This window comes from Malurus melanocephalus, unplaced genomic scaffold (genome assembly GCF_030028575.1).
Source record: "Malurus melanocephalus ecotype Western Australia unplaced genomic scaffold, MMel_1.1 scaffold_13, whole genome shotgun sequence".
NCBI classification, from domain to species: domain Eukaryota; kingdom Metazoa; phylum Chordata; class Aves; order Passeriformes; family Maluridae; genus Malurus; species Malurus melanocephalus.
In genome coordinates, this window is record NW_026623245.1 from 10,967 (window position 1) to 34,173 (window position 23,207).

Genomic DNA, 23,207 nt, shown 5'->3' on the forward strand with positions numbered 1-23,207 from the left:
ATCTTGAGGGAAGAGAGAAAGCTGTGGGCCAAGATGATTTGCTGGCTGCAGCCAGAAGCAGGATGGCAGCAGTTTTGAGTGTAGAGATTTGGGTGCCTCGGGGCACGGGCCCAGGTGGGACTGAGTAAGATTTCCCCCTGGTCCCACTGCTGACAGCAATGGCAGGAGACAGGGGCTCCCCATGACCTCCTGCATGTGAATCCCAGGAGCAGCTACAAGGAGTTCCTCTTCCTGAGAAATGGATTCAGTTGTGCTATAGAGTTGCTCAGCCTGTCATTTTCCTCAAGGGCTCATGGCAGAAGACAAGGAAAAAGGAAAAAAAGAAATCCTCTCAGAATCTTGAACTTTTGGAATTCAAATTTTTCCTTTTTACTATTTCCTCTGGGCCTGAGATGTTTTGTGACTACTCACAATGCGACCCAAAATTAGACACAGACAGAAGGAGATCTGTGTAGGCCCAGAGGCGATAACCCTACAAATGCTAGGTGATACTGGTTGTCTTTTTGATGTCTGGGTTTTCATCCACTTGCTGGTGGATGCTCCATTCACACTGGGATAAGCATGGAAAATCTGCCATAACGCATCTCCTTGTTCAGTCACCTTTGCTCTGTTCTTTCTCTTCTGCTTTCTCCTCCTCATTTCTGTTTGGTGCCCTGTGAGGTGCAGAGCTGCTGCAGGTGTGGGGGGTGTGGGTGACACTCAGGGATGCCCATGGCATCGGTGTCCAGCCCTGAGCTGCAGCCCTGACACATCACATTCCTTCCTGTAGCTCAGGTCCTGCACAAAGCAAGTGCTTTGAGAGACGGTCCTGTATCGTGCATTAGCAACCTGTTATTTTAAAATGTGCAAAATGTCCTGTACAACCGCCGCTGACCACATCACCCGTGTCCCCACACCAGGAAACGCCATGGAAAACCTCGCTGAAAGCTCTGGTTAGGCGTCGGCGTCTGTGTTGGGTTCAGGCAGCCGATAAGGCACAGTGAGGTCTTTCCCGCACGCCATTTTCGTCCCTACCCACAGCGTTTGCGCACAACATCGCCATCTTTAGAAGGGCGAATAAATCTCTGCGAGTCTCCGTCTTCTGTTTAGTATCACATGACTGCGTCCCAACTCGGCCATCTTGGACACTGGCAGAAGCCGATTCYGGTTAAACTGCCATCTTTCATATAATACCATTAGGGCTCCCCCTTCTCACAAAGGCGTTTGTCTTTTCGGCTGCCTGAATCCGACCCCGACTCCGAGAGCGCGTTTTCAGCTCGATTTTCCGCGGCKTTTCTCGGTGTGGGGATATCGGTGGTGGGGTCAGCGGCGTCGGGGGCGGGCGGGAAAGGCGCGGGCTGCGCCGGGGACACCCCTGTCGCGGGGCAGCCACATCCGCCATTTTGAGTGTGGCTCAACCCGGCCCACCCTCACGCGTACCTGTCACGTGATTTTCCCCTCAGCCGCCATCTTGAGAGTGGCACAGGGACAATCCCGTCACTGCGCTCGCGCGGTGTCCCCGGCCCGTGTCGCGGTGCCTCTGCTGCCGGTCACCCTTTTATCGCCGTGACCCCGCTCAACCACGGCCGTGTCCATTTTCACTCCCAACACTCCTTCACCCCTCCCCTCCGTTTACAGACATGACCCCGCTCGATGCCGCTTCTYGCCCTTCCCATCCTCAGCAGCCACCGAAGTCGCCGGTGTCTCGTGTCGCCCAGCAGGGGACAGCAGGGGACAGTAGGAAGGRTCAGGGCGCTGTGTCGGGGGGGCGGCAGTGCCGGGTTTTGTCACCAGGTGGCAGCTCCACCGTAGAGCTCTTGGTTTATTCCAGTGAGAGAACAGAGAGAAGAGTTGGGATAGAGCAGTTTTTATTTTCTTCACAACGATCATCTTTTGTTTTCAGGCACTTTATTGTTTAATTCATATATAAAAATGTCATGTCATTATTTTCAAACCCTACAGATGGATATTCAGAATTTCTTATATTCCTGTATATAACAGATAGGGTTTTATTTTGAAATGATTTTATATAAAAATTAGTATAATTTGTCRATATATATAAAAATTAAAAACTTGGCAGGTTTTAGTATTCTACACACACCCTCCCTGTGAATTTTCTGGCATTTCTGGGTCCCTCTGGAGGAGGGCACCCAGCATCACTCCCCTCATTCCCCACTCACCTGCTCCTAGCCCACATGATGGCTCTCCCAGGAACATTGGGGTGCCCSAAATGACATCAGAGCCCCCCGAGACTCCACCCTCCACCCCAGCCTTTTTTGCTCACCCCCACGGAAGGCACTAAATGAGTCAAACTGCCCTGGACAGCAGCACGTTGCTTTAACAAAGCCCTTTACATGTGTACATCCCCCCAAGAAGGGGCTTTGCCAGAATAAGAAAGGCGGGGGCAGCCCCCAGAAGGGCTGCAGTCCCTCCCCAGCTCCTGTGGCACAGCCKGGTGGCCGCCCCACAGCACGGGGACAGCGTGGCCCAGGATGGGGCCGTGGCTCCCGCTCAGGTTCCGCTCCACTCCTCGCTCGGGGCAGTGTCAGGAGCTGTCTCATCCCTTCCTTGCCCCCTGTGAGGCYGAAGCACCGTGATCCCAATCTGCGCTCTCGGACCCATCGAGCAGTGGGGTGGGAGCACCAGGGACAGAAACAGGGACGGGGAGCAGAGAGGACAGAGGAAGAAAAGGACGAACAGGGTGCAGGATACAGATGAAAAAATAGACCTGGGATGGGCAGCACGACAGACAGGAATTRAAAAGGAATAGGGGCAGGGAACGGGACAGGATACAATGAGAAACAATGGCACAGGGAGCAGGACAGAGCAACAGAGAACAAAAAGGAATATGAGCGAGGCATGGAGGACAGATAAAGAGACAAGGAAACAGGGAAAGAGGAAAGGGAGCAGGACACTGGGCCAGAATGAGAATCAGAGGGGCTGTGAGCAGGACAGAGTGGTAAACACACMTAAAGGACAAAGGGATACAAAGTGGGAAACAAAGACAGAGAGAGAGAATGACCACGGCAGGTGGATGTGGGGGGAAGATGGGCAAGGTACAGCAGAGGGATGGAAAAAGAGAGGGATGGGCAGCACAACAGAGGGCTATAAAGAGGACAATGAGGGACAAGGAGTGAGCAGCAGATGCAGAAACGTACAGGGAAAAGACAGTGAGATGGACAAAGAAATACAATCATGGTGCAGGACAAAGAAAAAMTGAGAGGAATAAAGAAGCAAAGATAAAGATGAAGGCAGGGAGTGAGAGACAGAAAGTAGGACAGAGAACATGGAGAGGGACTGAGCAATATTTATTAAATAAATATTGAAAATTTATTTATTAAAAGATAAACAACAGAGAGTGAAGTAGTGAAAGGGAATGGGATGAGTGGCATACAGCACAAGAAAATAAYGCAGAGGACACCTGGGATAGACAGAAGGGGTGGAAAGTTGGACGTAAGGATGAAAGAAAAACAGGAACAAACCCCAGTACTTATGAGTGTGGCTGATGAACATGTAAATAAATCACCAGCTTGAACAGAACCAGTTACTGTCACAGCTCAGACTGGGACTCATTAATTAACATCTGTCTCTTGGCATTGCCATAACTCCCCTGATAAAGCATGAGGTGAAAGCTGAATGGATTATATGCGCCAGGGTTTGGTGCTGCTCAGCCCTAATCCCMGCTTGTGCCACCAGTGAACGCCCTGCCCTCCGAACCTTGTCTCAGGGAAATTTCACTTTTATCCGTTCTCTTCCCCTCTCAGTATCTCAATGTGCTCTAAATTAACATGATGAGAGGCTTCTCTGTTGCAAGTTCTTTGGAAATCCCACACTGATTTTGARATTGAGCAAGAGGAAGATGAGAAAACCAGGAACTTTTACAGCCAACTAACATGAAACATCTCRCACTGGAGAAGAAAAAATAGCTTGTTTTTACATGTCCAAATTCCTTCAAGTTTTAGTATCATCTGTTTCCTGGCATAATGAGAAGTGTTTTGCACAACACAATGAATAAAATGGTCTCATTTTCAGAAGACACAATTGCACAAAAACAGACTGCAAAATTGCCTTGAGGAAATTTGGGCACACATTTCCCTTTTTGCACTCTGAGCTTTCTTTTGTGACACACCTGACATTCTGAGTTTCTTAGTACTTTGCCTCAGTCCTCCCCTCTGCTGTCAGCGCCACTGTCAGATGAAGACAGGAATTTTCTTTAGCATTGGATGTCAGCCTTAGCACCACAAGAAGTGGTTCAGCAGGCCAGAAACCTGTCTGCTGCTTCCACGACTGCTCAGGCCAAGGATGCCAACTCAGTGAGAGTGATGCCATGTCCCTCCTTTGCTCAGAGTTTGTAGTTGAACAAGCAACACAAAACCCAGCAGATCAGAGCCACCTAGACATGAAACCTTCCAGTGTGGGCCATYCAAAACAAAAAAGCACCCCCCAAAACCCAGAACACACATCCCAAATTACAATTCAGTATTACAATGTATTGTTCTGTGCAAACTCACCCTTTGCAAAATGAGATACAGACACACGGCAGGGGTCTCAGACCTACAGCAGACTGACACAGTGCRGCCCATTCTCCTAAGTACAATGTCCCTTTGGAAGCACCTGCCTCGCATCACACTGTTGCCAGCAGGCTGGGGAGAAGCCCCTGCCCCTCACTGCCCTGGCTGGGGTGCAGAGTGTCACCCATGCCCTCATCTGGCTGGGACAAACCCACAGAACATGAGTGTTAAACACCAACCAATCCCTGCACACGCAGGACTCACCTTCCTGTCTCGCTGCAGAGTGACACAGCCATGAAATGCTGAAGCGTGTCCTTCAGGCCAAGACACCCTTGGATGCAAACAACAAACTACACAAAATAGTGCTCTCCTTCACATTACTGACATCTTTAATCCTCTGCCAACACAAACAGTACACGGGAGAGGTGCTGTCAAACCCCTCTGCAAACCTACACTACTGCTTACGTGGAAGTTCCTAACCAATCTCCTCCATCACTTCCTGCAAAGAGCCTGAACCAGCAGTATAACACATTTGAATCCTAAATTAAGTTCTCGACATTCTTTCTCTGCCCCTACTCCACAACTTTTTCTTCCAATAKTCTTTCCCAGCACCCTAGTTCTGTCTAAAACAATGCATATAAACAGTAATACAGACAACAATACATCAAGTTTAGATAAAGGCACTGAAATCGGCAGTCCCGATGTTACAACCTTCTTACAGATAACAGAAGTTTTATAAGAACTCTCCTGGAACAGGGGAAGAAGAGAAACCACATAAGACTTTTAATGCAATACTCTAAAACCAGCAAGAGATTTATTCTTGTATATTAAATGTTAAAAACCACATGCATAATTATAGAATACTTTATAGTTAAAAAAATATTTCAAAAACCAACCCTGACAGTTTACCTGCAACTGCTATAAAAGATCTATTTTATATATATATATATATATATAAACATGATGATTTTCTGTAATCAAAAAAATTAGAAAAGGATGCAATCATCCAGGTAATTATGAGTTAACTGATGCCCTGCATCGGACAGTCTTGTCAAACTCCTGCTGGCGAAACTGTGCTTACACCAGCCAGTTTACAGAAAACATATCTCGTATACGGATTCAAATCAAAATGACATCTGGTGAAAAAACAAGTGTAAGAAAATCAGTTTTTGCACACTACAGCAAAGGCCTGTGAAGGGCCACAGTATAATACGCTGCAAAAGAGCCCATGATACAAGAAATGCAGCCTCATGGGCTGTCTCCTCAAACATGCTGGTGGAATATTCTGCATAACTGGCCACGTGCATGTGTACCTGGGTTTTGTAAGCAATGCTAGAAATGTCAGCACGTGTTTTACTAGGCATTTATGGTTTAAGACATGTTTTAGCTCCTAAGGAAGGCAGCCACCAAAGATGTTTGTGACAATTAACAAAGAACAGAAATTAAAATGACAAGTTGCTGGTTTTAAGAAGCTGAGTCGTTGTTGTTGTGAAAGATGGCACCATACGGGTCACTGTTAATGCGCTTGTAGACAAAGTGAAAGACCTGGGGTTGCGGACGGCTGTGCAACTCTGCCTTGATTTTCTGAGGGTAGGTATCCTCTGTCAGTTGTTGCCAGGTGTCATCAACAAAAAGAAACAGGCTATATTCTTCTGGATTTTCCACTTTAAATTTCTCAGCACAAAGCTGACACACATCTTCTGTAGTGATATACGGCCTTACCAGCAAAGTCTTTCCTGTACATCCACTGTTAACTTCCTGGAATGCAACACGAAGATAGTTCTGTGGAACAAGAAAGCAGACATCAGAAACTCAAAAACCCTCATCCTCTGAAAACTGAAAAGTCASCAACAAAAAGCAAGCTCTCCATGTTCCAGCTGTGAGACACACTCTAGTGCTTTCTGTACATTATGGCCATCCCAAGAACTGCAGCCTGGTATCTAAGCCTGGCCTAACCTTAGCTTCACATGAACAGCATTTCATTCTTTTCAGAGGCATTCAGAAAAAAAATTTACTCTGCACCATTCAAGTAAATCCACGTGATCTTGAGGAAAAGCTGGATCTTTTCTTCTGTAGAAACTGACACACACCCACAATTCTGATAAATGGGATACATTCTTCATGTACCCCACAAGGAAATGCAGTTTCGCAGTCTGTTTGCTTTAAAGAAAAATTAGCTGGAATTAAAGACTAAAATGCAGTAAGATTAAAAGAGGTGGAAAAAAATTACAGTGAAAAAGAGTTGTTTATTGACTGAGCTAGTACCTATGGTTCATATGCTGAATAAATTAGGCATGCTAAATTCCAATGCTAGAAGTTTACATTTCACAGAAACAAACTGTCAAAAGCTAGGACTGAGAAGAACATCCCAATGACTGAAGTTCCAAAGAGCACTCTTGTCTAATAAAGTATTTCTTGATACCATGCAGCCATAAACTGAAGCCTGCAATAGCATTTTAAATATTGGGACTAAACCTGACTGAATAGAACTAAGCCATTTTTGTTACCTGGTTTGAAGAACTTGTRGAAAAAAAACAGCCTCAGATGAGGCAGAACACAGTAGTTTTTATTTTAATGTRGCTACCACACAAAAGACCTGTTTTGAAATGCACGTGCTTTTAGATGGATAGGACTGGTGGCAGGAAAGGCTGAGGATTTTTACAAATGCCTGTAACTCACAGACTAAGGATCAAAATTATTTACACAGTATCAGAGAACTGTAYTTAATCATCATCAAAATACATGGGTTTTTTCTTTCCTATCCATTTGGGGAAGGTGAAAAGACAGCCTTCAGGGCCCGAAAGCTGGGAAGGCTGTGAGACTGCATCACAGAAATGCCATGACCACACCCTGGTTCCCTGGGAGAAAGGTGACTGGAGCTACAGGGGTGTTCTATGCTGCTTGTAGGGAAGGTGCCCCATTCCAGGACTGCAAGACTCAGAGCAGGAAGAGAGATAACTGGCATTCTGAGCAGACAGCAAACTGAATTTGTGCCAAACATGTCCTGGAAGTGCTGGGATCCACTGACTCGAGGCTCTCTTTTGGAAGAGCCAACAKCAGGAGAAGCACTGGACACACTCAGTGACAGCTCTTCCCTGCCTCCCTGCATCTTCCTGCATCCAGCGGTACYGGAACCTGGACCAAGTTCATTTCAGAGAAAGAGAAGATGGATTTTCATACAAGATCCTGCTGAAAGGATCTTCCGCAATTTCATCACCCTGCAGAAATGCTCCTGGATGTTCCTATGAAAAGTGCAGTGTTTTTCCAGAAAGAACAAARACTCCAGCTACTTGACTCTGACACCTAACTACAGGTAAGCAGAACCGAACGTGGATCCCAGGGAGATGGACTAGCTTTATGCACTGGCCAGGCACTGGAATTGCTCTCCTCCTCCTGTAGCATGTGTAGCAAGTGTAGACACCAAGGAGTAAATCCTTTCTTCTCAATTTCAACAKCCTCCTTGTTCCAATCCACAAGGTGCTGCATCTCAGCAGTCAGTCAAAAGCATATGAAAGCGATGCAGGCCAGGTTTTAGAAGATGAAGTAATAATAAGACTGTTTTGCTATTCTTCAGTTGAAGGTGCTGCCCTACTCTGGAAGAGCAGTACAAAATAYAGGGGACAAAACAAAACAAAACAAAACACATACATGAGGAAATCCATAATACAGAACTCTGCTGCCTGCTTAAACTTCAAAAGTATCAGGAAACATTTCTCCCACCTCTCCTTTCTGTTACCTGCCTGAAGTCACCACTGGCTACTGGAGTGTTGTACTTATTTATACCCTGGAAATCTGAATTTGATCTTTTTAACAGTAAAGCATACAAAAAAGCTGAATCTAAGATACAATTAAGTTTGTCCTTGCTCCATATGACTTAAAAGGGAAAATAAGAAAACTCTATTATTGTTTTCTTCAGACCATCATAATGAAACTGTTTGGTAAGAAGTGCAAAGACTTCAAAATTGAGATAAATTKGCCAGTCATAATCTCAGCACTGTTTCACTCCACCTTTGGCCCCAAGGGAATTTGCTATGAATCATACCTCTCAAATGGGAATTTCCAACAACACAACCATCCCATTTTTTATTTCAGCTCGAGGCTCTACCTGAAAATCATCAACTGAAGGTATTGTCCTGTTAGTTGTCCTCCTCTTGTGCCATTGCCGGAGAGTATCTCTGGCCTCTGAACTTAGCAGTTGGGCAGCTTGTTCCTCCTGGAAGTTCTTGATCAGTGAAAGTGCTCCATAAGCGCTTGTCAAGTAATAGCCTCCTGTGAAYGACAGCAAGGGGAGAACTTCTCAGGGTGGCAACAGTCACAAGTACAGGCAGTCTTCTTTGATATATATAATACACACAGAGAAACACCCAGACACACACATAGATATGAAAGTCCCTGTATTCTAGTGCCAAAATAGTTACACACRAAAGGAAAACAGCTCACTGCTCTGCAAAACACTGGAGGGTGTGTTGTCAGCTGCTAAGAGACATGCAGCGGTTGGGCACATGTGCTCCATATCACACGGCGGTGCCCATGCCTGAGTCCACTTGGGCCGAGGAAAGCTGATTTCTTCAAACAACTCCTTTACTCTTGAATGTTTACTCCTTCACTATTGGAATAGCAGCTTTATTCTAAACCAAGGAGCAGCTTTATTTTCAAACCAAGTATTTTGTTTTCTTCCCAAGCTTCAGATGTGGTTTAAACACGGCTGTTTAAACAGAGTAAAATGACAACCTGCCAGTTTTCATTAACTCAAAAGCAACCACCCTTAGAGGCAATAAAACAACAACTGAGTGTAAGATTTGTACTCTGGAATCATCTGAAAGAGTTGCCTTTTTTTTTAAAAGAGCAATTATCTGTCACYTTCTTAGCATTCCCCATAATGTCCAACTAGTTCAGGAGATGGTGTGTACAGTCCTGCATAGTCCACCTTCATTACACGAGTTGAGAACAAATTAAAGCTACAAGAGTTGCCAATGTACAAAAGAAACTGCACAAAGTAAAAGTCTCAACAGGAGGTAACAGTCCTCCACAACCAGGAGAAACAAAAGACATGCTGTCTGTCTTTTCTTTTTAAAGTCAACTATTTGAGTGGGARTGTCCAACTAAGAGGCAGCACAGTCTCTTTAGAGGCATTCAGAGATGCATTCTATGCCCACAGTAGTAATTTCTGTATTACTGACAGCATCCCCTCTGAGCCTTTAGCTTTGCAACAAGATTAACACATAAAATGTATGCAAGACCCATTAGATAAATTGGACAATACATTACAGTTGACATGCACAACTCCAAAGCATGACATGATTTCTTCCACAAAGTATAGCTGAGCTAGTGCCAAAGACAGGCACAGCTAATGAACAGACTTCCTTTGCTATGTTAAAAACAATATGACTTAGTAATCCAGAGAATCAATTTGCTTTTCAAGCATGTTAATGATCTCCAGCTTCACATCTCAAGTATTTTCCATGCTAAGATTCCTAACAATGCATTCAAGGATGCTCTGTACACCAAGCAAGGAACAGACTAGTGCCATATTGGAGGAATCATGGCATGAATTCTTCCAGGCATACTGGCACGCAAGAGGATACAGCAATTTCAGAAAGTCAAGAAATAGCAGGAACAGGAAACATACACATAATACCTAAATATACACCTAAGCTTGGCTGCAAGAACCTTTAAACTTCCTCACAAACCATTTAGATTCTGGGGCCTACCAGGGCCTTGCAGAATATTTCTTTAAAAATGCTACCATGGAAACAGCAAGAAGGCAGATTTCCTTGCCTCTAGMAGACTTTAGACCTCATTCAAGAAATGCCTCAGGAAACATACTCCTAGGACTCATAAAAGTACTTTGTGAGAAGCAAATATTGGGAAGAAGCAAAGTTCATTAAAGGGGGGCATTATTCTCAAAAGCACTTCCCCACAGAAGTCCCCCGGAAGTTTTCACAAAGCACCTAACCCAAGCCTCATAATGTGCCTCACAATTAACTGAGTGCTGCCRTCCCATAAAGACTCTAAGGAAATTTTCAGGCACAAAAAGGTTAAGACCATTCTGCACCTGCACAGTGCATGTGTTTGCCTGCTAAGTCAAAATGGGTTGGAAACAACATATTTGCTCATAAAGCAATACACAGCAGCAGATTTCCAGATCGCTGAGGCCTGCGCTCCACAAGCTAGCCAGCAGGGGAAATGATTATGACATTCTCTTGTTACTGTCAATATCACTTCCATTAGGTCTCCCATTAATAAGATTTTCAAGGGTAACAGCAACTGTGCTATGAGGACGAACATCCCCTCACCAGTCCTTCATGCAGTTCAAGTAAAAATAAAACATATTACCTTCTCCATGCAGCAAGGATGGATCCAGCAACTCCATCATGTATTCAATTTCCGTATCCAGCTCCAGCATATCACACTGGGCTAGCACATATGTCAACACAGGCAAGAAGTCATCAGCTCCATACAGCCTCCCTGGGTTGAAGGGAACACAAGCAGTGAGAGACAAACCACATTTCTTTTTTCAGTTTCTGTTTGAAAGGAAAACACTCTTTTTGTGCCCTCTTTACCCAGCATGTCTGTATTACCTGAAAACCCCACACCAATGTGCAGGGTAATATGTAACASTCACTGGAGACCAGCTCAATACTGTACTTCAAACAAGCACAAATCTTATGATGCACACCTTGASGCATGCAAGGGAAATTTAGAGACTGGGCTCACCTTGGCACCAGCTCAACTGGTGAACTGGTGAAAAGGATGCCATGCTAGTCCAGSCTGACCTTCACCTGCACTGCTATCATTGCCTAGAAGGTGATGAATAGGCATTTTTTTTAMTACAGCCAGAGATTACATCCACTTTCTGGAAGGATACAGACACARATACCAGTTTCTGAGTATGAATCTCACAGCAAAGAAACCTGAATGTAAAAGCCTCTTAGATTTGACAAGGAAATTGAAATAATTTCCTTGACATTGAATAGTCAAAAATACCAGTGAGGACAGCCTCCTGTACCTRAAGGGAGCCTMYAAGACGAGGAGAGACTATAAKCGCCTGGAATGACTGTGACCCACAAAGACTGTGCTGTACCTAGGCCTGTCTGTGCTCCTGGCACTTTTCCTGCATTTTGACTTTCTGTTCAGAAATCACCAYGTGGCCAAATCTCGGGGTCTGGCAAAATGGTGTTTAGTGCCGATGGGATGGTCACCCAGAGCATGTGCCAACTTAGAACTCTGGTGAAACTCAAGTCACACCAGCCGAGGCACACCCCTTCCTAGCTAACACACTTACCTGGCTGAGAGTATGCTGCAAAGCAGATACTCAAATAGCTGCTGGCTCAATGCCACGTTTAACAAACTTCACATGACAAAACAAGACAGCCCAATGAGCATTTGCCACATCACAGCCCAAGGCCCAAGACCTCCAGTGCTGCACTKAAGCAGCAGCAGCCTCTCAGTATTTTCCTTCTGCATGTTGAAAATACTTTACTCAAGGCAATAACACAGTATGGAGAGAGGAGTTTACAGAACTTCAGACCAAGATTCCGATAGCCATTTTTAAAATGCAGGATTTTGAAACGCAATAATAAGCTGGGCAGGAGCTCAGTCCAAAATCTTGTATAACTATGTGGGGGGCTTTAACAGCCACGAGTCTTCACGGTTCATCTCAAATATCAAAAGAAAGTAGGTATCTTGATCTTCACCAGACCTAGCTGCACATGCAGTGCTTCCTTAGAACAGAAACTGCCAAGCACCTCCCAGCAGCAGATTACACTCACTTAGGAGAAAAACATCTCCCACTACCACAGCACTGCTACACCTTAGCTCATGACATATCACAGCAGTGTAAGAGAGAATGTCAGAGCTGCACCTACAAATTCACGTAATCCAGCACAGCATTTTGGACCACTGACTGTTCAGCAGGTCTTGACTGGTCTGTGGTGCCATTTCARTATTTAGTTTTCAAAGGCACTTTTGGACTCTTGCTACAGTGCAGAAACAGATGTCATTTCTGTTCCAAAAGCATGACAGAAAGTGTTCAAATGAGAACACTCAGCAGCACAGCAAGCCAAAAATACTGGATTAGAGGCTGCTTTTCTCCACCCATTAAGACAGAACCCTGTAGTTGTCATATTGCATACACGCTACTGAATTACTATAGCTAAATATAGGGTGTTACCTCTGTTACCTCTATTACAATTTGCAGGAAAATACTCATTTAGAATAAGTGTTAAATGCAAGGCTCAAAGAACAGCCTTTCTRCCAGGCAACTTCAAAAGCCTATAGTTAAGGAAAGCTGCTCTTTTTCAACTGCTTCACATCTGTAGAATGCTCTGCCTGGAATGAGGTAAAACAATGCCCTGTTTTGCAAAGCTTATCAGTGGTGAATGAAGAGGTGATGTCATGCTGCTTTTGGTGTTGTTTTATGCTAAACCCAGTCTRACTCCAACCCCAAAGTTAAACATCCTGATAGTGARACAAASATGTGGCAGACAGGGTAAAGTATCCTTATCTAAAAACATGTTAGGCTGACATAGCTGKCATGGAGCCATYTGACTGACRGTCAATCACTTTAAACTCTAAAAGTCCAGTTTCAAAGGGCAGGATCTTCTAACAAATCCCTTCCTGGARTATACCAGGAGACTCCTGGTGTAAACTCCTCCCTTGGGTGGGAACACCCCTCACAGCCACTCCTGGAAGCTGAGCAAAAGAGATTTGGCCCCCCACTCCCAGTTGTTGGGGTCTGGATAAGTAACATCAATCTCTACTCAGTAATTGTTTTGTGGTTTTTGATAGCTTTATTATAATTGCTTTATTATAATTGCTTTGAYATAGTGCATTATACTATACTAGACTATCCTAGTAGTTTTTATTTCTATACTGTGGAGTAAATAATTCAGATTATTATTTTGTCTAATCMTTTATCATAATATATAACTCATTTTTATRTAACTATATTTGGCTTGCCATCCTTAATCTTGCAGGACAAAGTTGTACAAAGGTTCAATCACACCTCTGTAACTTCTTAGACTTAAACCACTTACAGTCTGGGCTAAGACTGAATCCAGCTRCACCCAGGCTCCTCTCTGAKAAGGMGTTTGTACAGCAAGAGGGTCTTTCCTGCACCTTGTGACTCCATGGGAGGATTTCTCTAATTAACTGAAGCTCCTACTCCATCCATGACAACAACACTGCTTCACACTGAGTTTTTAAGATGTGCTGCCAGGTAGAACAGAGATAGCAGGAAAGAAGCAGAGAGGAAGAATTCCTCTCAAAAGGGCAAGAAGATGCTACAAGAGCCAGCAGGAGACCTATCTGCAGAATGAGATGGTTCCTCATGACTCCTCCAAAAGACAACACCAGGTATGAAATATTGGTGAACTTGAACTACAAGAAGCACCATACCTGAGTTATTCTCCATAACAGTGTAAATCAATTTGCAAACTCTCAGCAGCAGCATCACTTTCTTTTCAGGTGAATACATCTTCTGCATAGTCATGAACTTGACTTTAATCTTTTCAACGTCCACAAAGTCTGGTGTTGGAACAAACACGCCCAGCTCCTGAGGATTCCTCTGCCGCACCAGCTGCAGGTTTTCCTTCAGTTGTTTCCAGGAACCGTCCGTRGTATGAAACTCTTTCAACATCGCTTCGATATGACCCTTCAACGGCTTCAAAATGCACTTATGCATGGCCTTCTCCAGCACAACATCTGCAACAGGAAAACACAAATCCAGCTGACTTCCCCCTCTAAAGCAGAGCCAGTATTAATATAACCATTCCCTAAAGAGACTGCAGAGCAAAAYCTTCTTTCTGAGGCCCATTTATTACACAAGCTGAGTTTCCAGATGTTTGTTAACAAGAAAACAAGAGGCAGAGCAGAATCTGTATTCCATTGTCATTTATGGCAATGTGGTAAATTAAAAAAACCACACCCACAAAGACAGACTGAAGATGATTAAAAAAAAAAAAAACCAAAAAACTGTGGGTCTATTAAGTTTTTCTTTTGTTAGTTGGAAGTCTGCAAGTTTTATTTTACTTTGAGTTTAGACTTCAACTCCCAAACTTAACATAAAACACAGCCAAAATAATATTTTTCGTCTGCTTTGGAATTAAAGCCTATCCTTTTTGCATAGTTTCCACTGGAAACTATAACTCAACCAAGATTTCCTAAAACTTGGCTCAACTTTGCCAAGATCTTTATGAAGCTGGCCATATTACAAGCTTTAAACTATAAATGAAAACCAAGCAAACTATAAATGAAAACCAAGCAAACTATAAATGAAAACCAAGCTGTGTTTGTCCAGCTTCAGATTTCCTCACACAAGCTTACATACAGCTTTGTCATCAAGTTCAAAGTTCTTTGGCAATAGTGTGCACATGGCACAGTAACCACTAACTTCAGGGCTTATTTTTAATTCTTGTTCTACTCCAGTTTTTCTTTAACCATCATTCTCCATTTTCCAAGTATGGACTGAGTCAACAGAGAAAGCTCTTTGCTAAACATTTTCTCTGCAAACCTTTATTTTAAAAGCTGATTTCCTTTCCCAGCATCCTTATGGCAACACARCTTACATTAGTTATTAGATTACCTCGATCATTTGTACCATGGTGGGGAACATTCAGCCTGCCACCTCCAGAGGAGAGTGGGGCAGGACCTGAGCTTAGAGCAGGCAGATGTACYAGAGGAACACAAGGAGAGCAGACAGAGGAGAGACTGTGCCACTGCCAGATCACACGTTTACACAAATTAGCAGTGGATATTCCTGCTAGTAACGGTGACTCATTAAAGTTTCATTAAACTTCATGCCCTTCCCAGGTTCTTGGCCTAGAATTTTGTTTTTCTTAGACTACAGCCTCTTTTTTTTTTTCCTTCCTTCTCCCTCTCCCCCTTTTTTTTTAAAAATCACCTACTATTTCTAAAGCTTGGGATTTACACACACACCCACACACTCTCTAAACAAGCATTATTCCTGCTTTTTCCTTTCATTTATCTTAACCTTGTTTCCATCCCTTTTTCCTTTTGGGTCTCCATACCTCTCTATCCCACATAAACACACCCTTCACACACTCCTCGTCTCATGGTGCCTCGACTTCATATGTAGCATTGTTTGTGTGTTTGTCAGTAAAARCACCAGTAAAGGCATGATTAGTCTGACACGTTCTTGGTGGCCTGTCACACAGCACCAAGGCTGGATCCAGCTTCCCACCAGACCAGAGACATCAGTTATGTATTACCAAGAGGCAGCACTTCAAATGACTGATCCTTATCTATTGTAGGTGTTAGAGTCACACAGTCACCACCAAACCAGCCAGGTAAAGAGAAGCTACCCTTCTGCACAGGGACAGAAACTGCCTCTCCCTGCCATCAAACGAATCCTCAGGGCTCGTGGGGCACAAACAATTGCAGCAATAATTTTCCACCAAAAAAAGGCGCAAATCTCACTCACGGGTATGTTGGCTAGCTAAATTTCTGGAGTGCAAACATCATTCCTGGCTTTCTTCACTGATGACTTTTTTCTTTTTGACAATTCAGCTTACTTTATTTCTACTCCCTGATTTTTCTTGAATAGGAAAAACACCAACTGATYTGCTTGCAAGAGGAACACCTCTGCAGTGTGCACTCCAACCACCTGCTCTTATTAAAGCAGCTGGTGCTGCTAAACATCCTGCAAGGTGAGAGAACTCTATCCCCATGAAATCTGAACTCCCACAGGCTTCCACTGGAAGTTCTGCATTTGAATACTGAGCATGAGCCACCCTTCATCTCAATAAAGTCATCACCACATTTGGGCACAGGAGGCTCAGAAAACTCAGTATGTTTCTGTATGGGACTGATCCTCTATGGGAATAGGAGGCAGAAGTAATTCGTCCTCAGAAGCTACAGGAACTGGATGCTGATGGGAGAGAAATTCCTTCCCAGAGCACCGGGCTCCTTTTTTGTAGGTGAGAACCCGAATGCGCAGGGCTTCTGCCCTCAACCTTTCAAAAAGTAGTGCTACTTCCAGAGATGAACTGTGCAGRTTTTTCCAGCTGTGCAAGATGGCAAGGAGGTTTCTTTCACATTTGCAGTTTGTCATAGGCTCCAAAAGCAGTGCCTGGAAATTGCTTTGAAATTTACTTGATCACATTCCACAATTTCCATGGAAACTTGAAATCAAGTTGAAGCAGCACAGAGGAAGGGATCACGTAACTGATGTGGCTGTGCTCAAAGCACCACACAGACACAACAAAACAAAGAAAAAACCATAACAAACAAAAATCCACCAAACCACACACAAAACTCCCCCAAAGCAACACACAACCTTTTCCCTTATGAATTCTTGGCACRGACATAACAACCACAGAGTTCTGCCCTCAAATGAAAAAGTGGCAAAATCTAACAAGCTGGTGAGACTAACAGCAGCAAGATTGATAKGGGCTGGACTGTTTTGTTAACGGTCAACAGTAATACCCATATGTATCCTAATAAATACAAAACTYATTCAAATTCAATATTATTAAAGCCTGGAAGGACAGCACTTCTTGTGATCTGAGTCTTGGAACAATACTCATTGTCACAGCACCTATAAGCAGGTTTGGGGTCAGACCATCCAAGCAGTGATCCTTTCTTCCACACTGCTGCTTCTGGCCACTTTATGCTAAAGGTCTTTCTGGGTATGATCCCACAAACCAATTCTCAGCCACCAGCAGTTTAACTTCTAAGGGCCACAAAAAGGATATGAGGGCTTCCCAGGCAAATCAGCATCGAAGTTGTGAGTTGAGGATAGATTCTTTACCTTAACATCCCTGTATCCTTCTCAGACCTGGATCAGCAAAAAAATCTGTTTACTTCACATGCATATTTTCAAATATCCTCCCAGGATGCTTAACACTCCAAAACCAAAACAGACACTCTTCAGATATTTTTTTTTACTGAATATAATTTGAGCTGAACATCATGTATTGTTCCTGAAATGATGCTTATAATTAGCCTGTAACCTCAAAATGGGAACTGGAAGTGCTTTGATAAATGAATTGTAAAGGCCAGCCAGTTAGTTTCGTTGTGATTTGTGGAAACACATCTGTATCCTGTGCTGACACGCTATTTTTGTTTTGCTGCCAACCACACAAGTCTGCATCTAGACAGGACAACATATTAGTCATTGCCAATGTCCTTACACAGCCTCCCTAAAACCCTCACTTCCTCAAATTGCAGGCATGCTCTCCTCTCACCCTTTCCAGGTTCTCAGTTTCCCTGCTACCTACCAACTATTGTTGCTCCACTGAGATGACCTGTCAGATTCCAGTCCCTGGATTTACATGTAAGCCCTGTCTACCATGGCCAAACCATTMATCAGGTAAATCAGGGGTCACAGGAGACTGAGTGAGCCTGAGAATCCCCASAAAAAGGCATAGTCCTGCACAAGTAAAGCTGCCTAGGAGCTGAAAGCAGAAGATGGCTTTGGACTACTGCAGCATGTACCTACATGACACCTGACTGCACTGCATTTGKTTTTTTCTGCATTTTTCTAATATCTTGTAAATTCATTGACTGGCATGACTGACACAGATCTGTTTTAAGATAAGTCATGTCAGGATGGCCAAGCATCCATTTCTTGGTGGTGTCTACACTGTCACAAGCTTAGCCCATGGTGCAGACATTGGTACCTCCTCCACAGGAGCAAGACTTGAAAACAGAATCCCACACAACCCACGTTCCTTGATAATTAGCACAACCCTGAAAAGAGAGATAGGACTGAGGTGGTTGATGTACAGGCAGTGGTGGCAGGGACTTAGCAACTAGGGATGTACAGCCTCCCCTCATGTGACCTACATAAAGCACACTAAAAAAATCACACAGCTCTCTGTGCTGGTGTATTCTGCTTTAAGCAGCTGTGGGTTACTTAAAACTCATGCTATCAGTGTATGGTAAACATGCCATCTCCTAAAGCAGTAAAGAAAAGAAATAAGGAGGAAGTCACAAAGCAAATCCAAGGGATGGTCAGAAAAAGAAGAACCTGATCCKCTGCCTCTGCTCAGTGCTTTTACTGCCGCCTCCTACTTGCCCTATCCCGCCACTCCTGTGGTGAAAGGAGGTGCACTGAGGGACACATTTGTCAGCTTCAACTCAGCATGAAAAGATGCTACAGTAAGGGACAGGAACAGCAGAACAAATGTACAAGCATCTAAAAAGCAACAGTGGTAAAACACATGAGCTTTTCAAGCAGAAATAGCAATATAGYATTCTAATTCCTTTGGGAGGAGAATTGGATGAGTTAAAAAGAGGGAATCTGGGGTGGGCTGCAGTTTACCTTTTTAAGACCCATAGCCCTAATTCTGTGCACCTTGCATATAAACAAAGGACATATGCCTTTCCATAACCATTAGAGGGGTGAATGGACAGGTGCATAAAATACTTCTCTGAGTACCCAATTATCAATGGTTGACTGTCAAACAAGACAGATACTTGAAAAGAGGTATGAGGGGGGTCAGTCCTGGGCTTTAGTTTATTTAGTATTTCTAGCTCTGWCTGCCTGCACCTCCTCTGTACAGACCCAAGGCCCTGCAACAAGGCATGGACTGCCAGTAAGGGGCCAACACATTCTCTACAAGCTTCTTTTAACATTCAGCATTTAAATATCCCTTACGTATTACAAGTACCAAAACAAGTAACAGACAGTATTGTTTAGGCATGTTCCCACATGATCAGTTAGTACCTTATTGACAAATRGTTTAAACCAGTAATTTCTTGGTTCAGGGCCAGATTCAGGCACTGAGACTGAAGTTGTTCGGATGTTAGATCCCACTTGGCAAAGTGACAACATTCAACATGACTCCTTTCTGTTCAAAGCCAGGAAAAGACAAACAAAAACTCCTAAACATTTGCTGATCAAGCAGCTGTGGACTATCAGGRTCTCTTGACCAGTCCAAGTCTTCACTCTATTGATACAAATTGAGGTGTAAATGTCTTTTAAAAAATAAATTGCMTTCATCCTTAAACAATAAAGAACCATGTGCCTTACTCTTGGTTTTGTCTCAACACTGGGAGTTCCATTGCTTCAGGRAGGGTTAACAGCCTACAGTTTTAAGATTAGGAGCATCTGTCAGGACTAATTAGAAACCCTGAAGCATATTTTCCCAATGATTTTGCAGATGTTCAACAATTTGATAGGAGCCCTATCTGGGAAACTTAAGAGATTTGCCACAGAAGTCTTTTGCTTGCAAGACTCCATGATGCAGGTCGAGAAGAAAAACCACACAATCACAAAGATCGTTAGAGAAACACAAAAAGAAGTTCCAAACACTTAGGGCTTCACTAAACCTGCGGGTGCTGCTCTTGCACCTACTGATATTCAGGAGACAAGAGAGAGTTAAAGTGAAGCCTGAATGACTCAGAAAGGAGGAGKATTACCCCAGAAGCACACATTCAGCACCAGGCTGATATATTAGAGGAAAAAAACTGCACCATGGAAGTGTGAACTGACAAGAGAGGATAAATGACTACTCACAAAGTTGAAATTTGGGCTGTAATTCCTTATTGAAATAGTCAAGCAAAACTGTGGACAACAGGCAGGGCTACTTCATAAAAAGCTCTCCATAGGGATGACTAAATTTTGCTGTCACATAGTTATCTGCTTAGATCAGCAACATCTGATGCATCTGATCCACTGCAGTTGTTTGCTGGCTCAACCCAAAGGCAGTAAATGATTCAAAAGCAAGTTCTTCCTTTGTTTAAACCAGCCCACTTKATAAATTAATTGTGTTCAGTCACATGATCAAAACCAGACTTTCTGTCGCTGAARAAAAACAGTGCAGTTTTAGTTACATTTCAGAGCTTATGCTATTCCAAAGGCTGAAACTTTTAATAGCAGACATTTTTTTTCAGTCTTGGGAGACCCACAGTCAGATTAAACCACACCCTTGTGAAATGAGAAGTACATAACAAACTAAGCTTTCACAAAATTACAACCAAACTGGATCTGAACTGCTTTGTCRAATATCCAGCACTCTGAAGAAATGTGCCTGAACCCCCTGCTTCAGTTGGTGTTTGTTCTTCCATGTAACACCCACCTAACAGTCTTTATTATTCTAGTGAGAATATTACATATCTCTGAGTCTCAACACTGAGGACACTCTTCACTTTTTGTATTTGCTTTAGCAGTGCTTGTGACTTTTTCTTGACTTTGTGTAAATGAAGTTGAGGTTACATGAGAATACTTCCTCTTGGTCAAGGACAGACAGAMTGTCAATATAAAATTACCCTCTAATCCCAGAGAGAGAAGTATCTGCCAATTTTGCACCGAGCCAACTGTTGGGACACTGGGGTAGGGAGAAAAACAAGCAAATTAGGACTGAAGTGAGCTCACAAGGAAAGTATTCTGCCCTGAGGCATGTTTACCTCTTAAATGTGGCTTACAGGCTCTTTTACAAATATTGCTCAGACTCTGCAAGAGAGGCAGCAGAGATTTATGAAGCAAAAACGATTTCACTTTTGTGGATTCACAAATCCCTCTCTGCTGTTAAAACATATATTCTAACTGTATACAGCTTATCCACAACTATTCACAAACACACAGAAGTACAGAAAACTAGAGATCAGCAGCCCCTTCTCTCTCTTGCATAAGYTTGTTTTCTAGAACTCTTAGCTACCTTTTGTTTAGTTTCAAGTGCAGGGATGGTACAGCTTTGCTAGAAGTGACTAASAATGTCTGGAAGAATTAGATCTATTTCAAAACTAAGTTGTCATAAAATGTCTCTCTGCTCTTACATGTAACTGGTTCTGAATAAATTCTAGTTCTACAGCTACAATCCATATAGTTAGATTAGGAAGTTTTAGACCAAACACTGAGAACTATTTCAGCCCAATTCAGGGAAAAATACATGGGTGCCAGCAAATAAAGGATTCTCTATTGTTAACAGTACAGCAGCTAAAAGAGTAATAATCCCAGGTAAAAAGTCCACAGTGCACCTATTTTAAGGGTAACTTCTTATGAACAATTTCGTAGTGTAATCATTTCAAGCCGATAGGGTGATTTGGGTGAGGTGGGGATGCAGGGGGGGAGTATGTTGTTTTAAGACTCAAATACTYGGTGGCTCAAGCTTTACTAGCAAAGTTAGCCCCACCTTTCTGAACTGGACGAAGACTATCACTATAAACACACACAGATTACAYATTTTCACCTTCCCCCAAAACATAGGACAGTGTTTCTTACCTATTTGGTCTTCGGGAATCAGTGATTCGATTGGGGGATCAAGTTCGGAGCTTTGGGACAAATAGTTCTTGACTTGGGTCATGAACTGACGAATTGTTTGCAGCATATCAGTGCTYGAAACATGGCACTCCTTGTTTTCTTGCAGAAAGCTTACATAGTCCTGTACTAAGCATCCGAAATAGGTGCGTTTGTCCCGGGACATCTCTGCAATTTTCTTAATCATCCTCTTCTCGGGGGTCATGAAGGAACTGAAAACTCCGCTGACTTTCCGTAGCTGAGATTTCACAATCTTGGGGAGAACAAACGAACTGGTTCTTTTCTTCTTAGGCTTCAAAGGGGGTGCCATGCTCTCTTGGTCACTTTCCCCCTCAAAGTCCTCCAGGCTGCTGTTGGTGTCCCCCTCATAGCCGAAGAGCGGCATGCTCCGATCGAAGTCCAGCGAGTCGGACGAGGAGGTGGAAATGCTCATGTCGCTCAGTCTCTGCCGGCCTCCATTCCACGGGATGTGTGACTCAGAGATGGCAGCCAGCGTCTTTTTGGAAACTGCTGGGGCTGGCTCAGGCAGGGTTTCACCTGGAACAGCAGCGGCCTCGGGCAGGCGCACAGAGCCGGGCCGGATTGCCGCCGCGCTCCTGGAGGCACCGTCCGCCTCGGAGCATGCAGCCTGCTTCTTCAGCCGAGGAGGCGGAATCGGGGTGGGCTTGTTCTGCAGCAAATCCGAGCCTCTCTCCTTCTTATGGTTGACTGTTTCTGGCATGCTCGGCTGCTTTATAGTCCTGGAAAGCTGTGGGCTCGTGAGGGTGCTATTAATAGCAGGAGGTGGCGGCCGGGGCGGGGGGGAGCGAGGCCTCGCTGTGCCATTCACGTCTTGACTTCTCGGGCTCTGCCTTTTCAGACTTCCACTGACATCCTGGCTGTGCACTTTCAAGAAGAGGGGATTAATGAAACACAGCGCTCCGTTGGTCTGGCTGCACTCCAGCTCTGAAGGCGTTCTGGTTCGTATAGAATGCACTCCATTTATAAGGCAGAGCTGGCATGAGTCTTTGCGAGCACTGTCCAAAGGCACAGGCCTACAGGGAGGTGAAGGATCCAGGGGGTTGCTGTTAGCCAGGGAGCTCCAAAAGTCTGAAAATCATCATTGCATTAACGTAAGAATGCAAAACAGCATGCAGATGGCTTTCAGAACACAGAGCTCAACAACACCAGTTTAAAGTTTTAAGAAATTCAGGCAAGATTTTATTAATTCTAGAGAAAAAAAAAATCCAAGTGAACCTCTTAAAGCACCACCAGACATAACTGCATGCTACATTCCTGGGGCTGCTCTTACTCATTTATAAATACCATGACCAATGAATAGCTTCCAATGAGCCCACTAAGCTTAAAATTAAACTGAGAATCAAAGAAAGGAGTGGAGACTGTAATATAATACTTTTCACTGGCTTGAGACCAAAATGAACACAAACTACTCGCTAGCATCTCAAACTACTCGCTAGCATTTCAGGAGAAATAAGGCAAGATTCTCAGCTGAT

The 23,207-nt window shown here is 43.8% G+C and overlaps 1 protein-coding gene across 5 annotated transcripts in view; it reads right to left on the reverse strand.

The window, feature by feature from the left end:
* Positions 1–2,156: 2,156 nt before the first annotated feature.
* Positions 2,157–23,207, reverse strand: part of RIN2 (Ras and Rab interactor 2) — a 65,594-nt gene continuing 44,543 nt past the window's right edge. For 4 of the 5 annotated variants that reach the window (XM_057381600.1, XM_057381608.1, XM_057381593.1 and 1 more), the window contains 5 exons: positions 21,679–22,803; positions 13,890–14,195; positions 10,827–10,958; positions 8,596–8,759; positions 2,157–6,272 (listed from right to left, as the gene is read on the reverse strand). In XM_057381600.1, coding sequence (XP_057237583.1) covers positions 5,955–6,272; positions 8,596–8,759; positions 10,827–10,958; positions 13,890–14,195; positions 21,679–22,803 — 2,045 coding nt within the window. In that variant the 3' untranslated portion in view covers positions 2,157–5,954. Of the gene's footprint in view, positions 8,084–8,595; positions 8,760–10,826; positions 10,959–13,889; positions 14,196–21,678; positions 22,804–23,207 lie in introns of all 5 variants that reach the window. The other variant, XM_057381625.1, reaches the window with a different exon arrangement.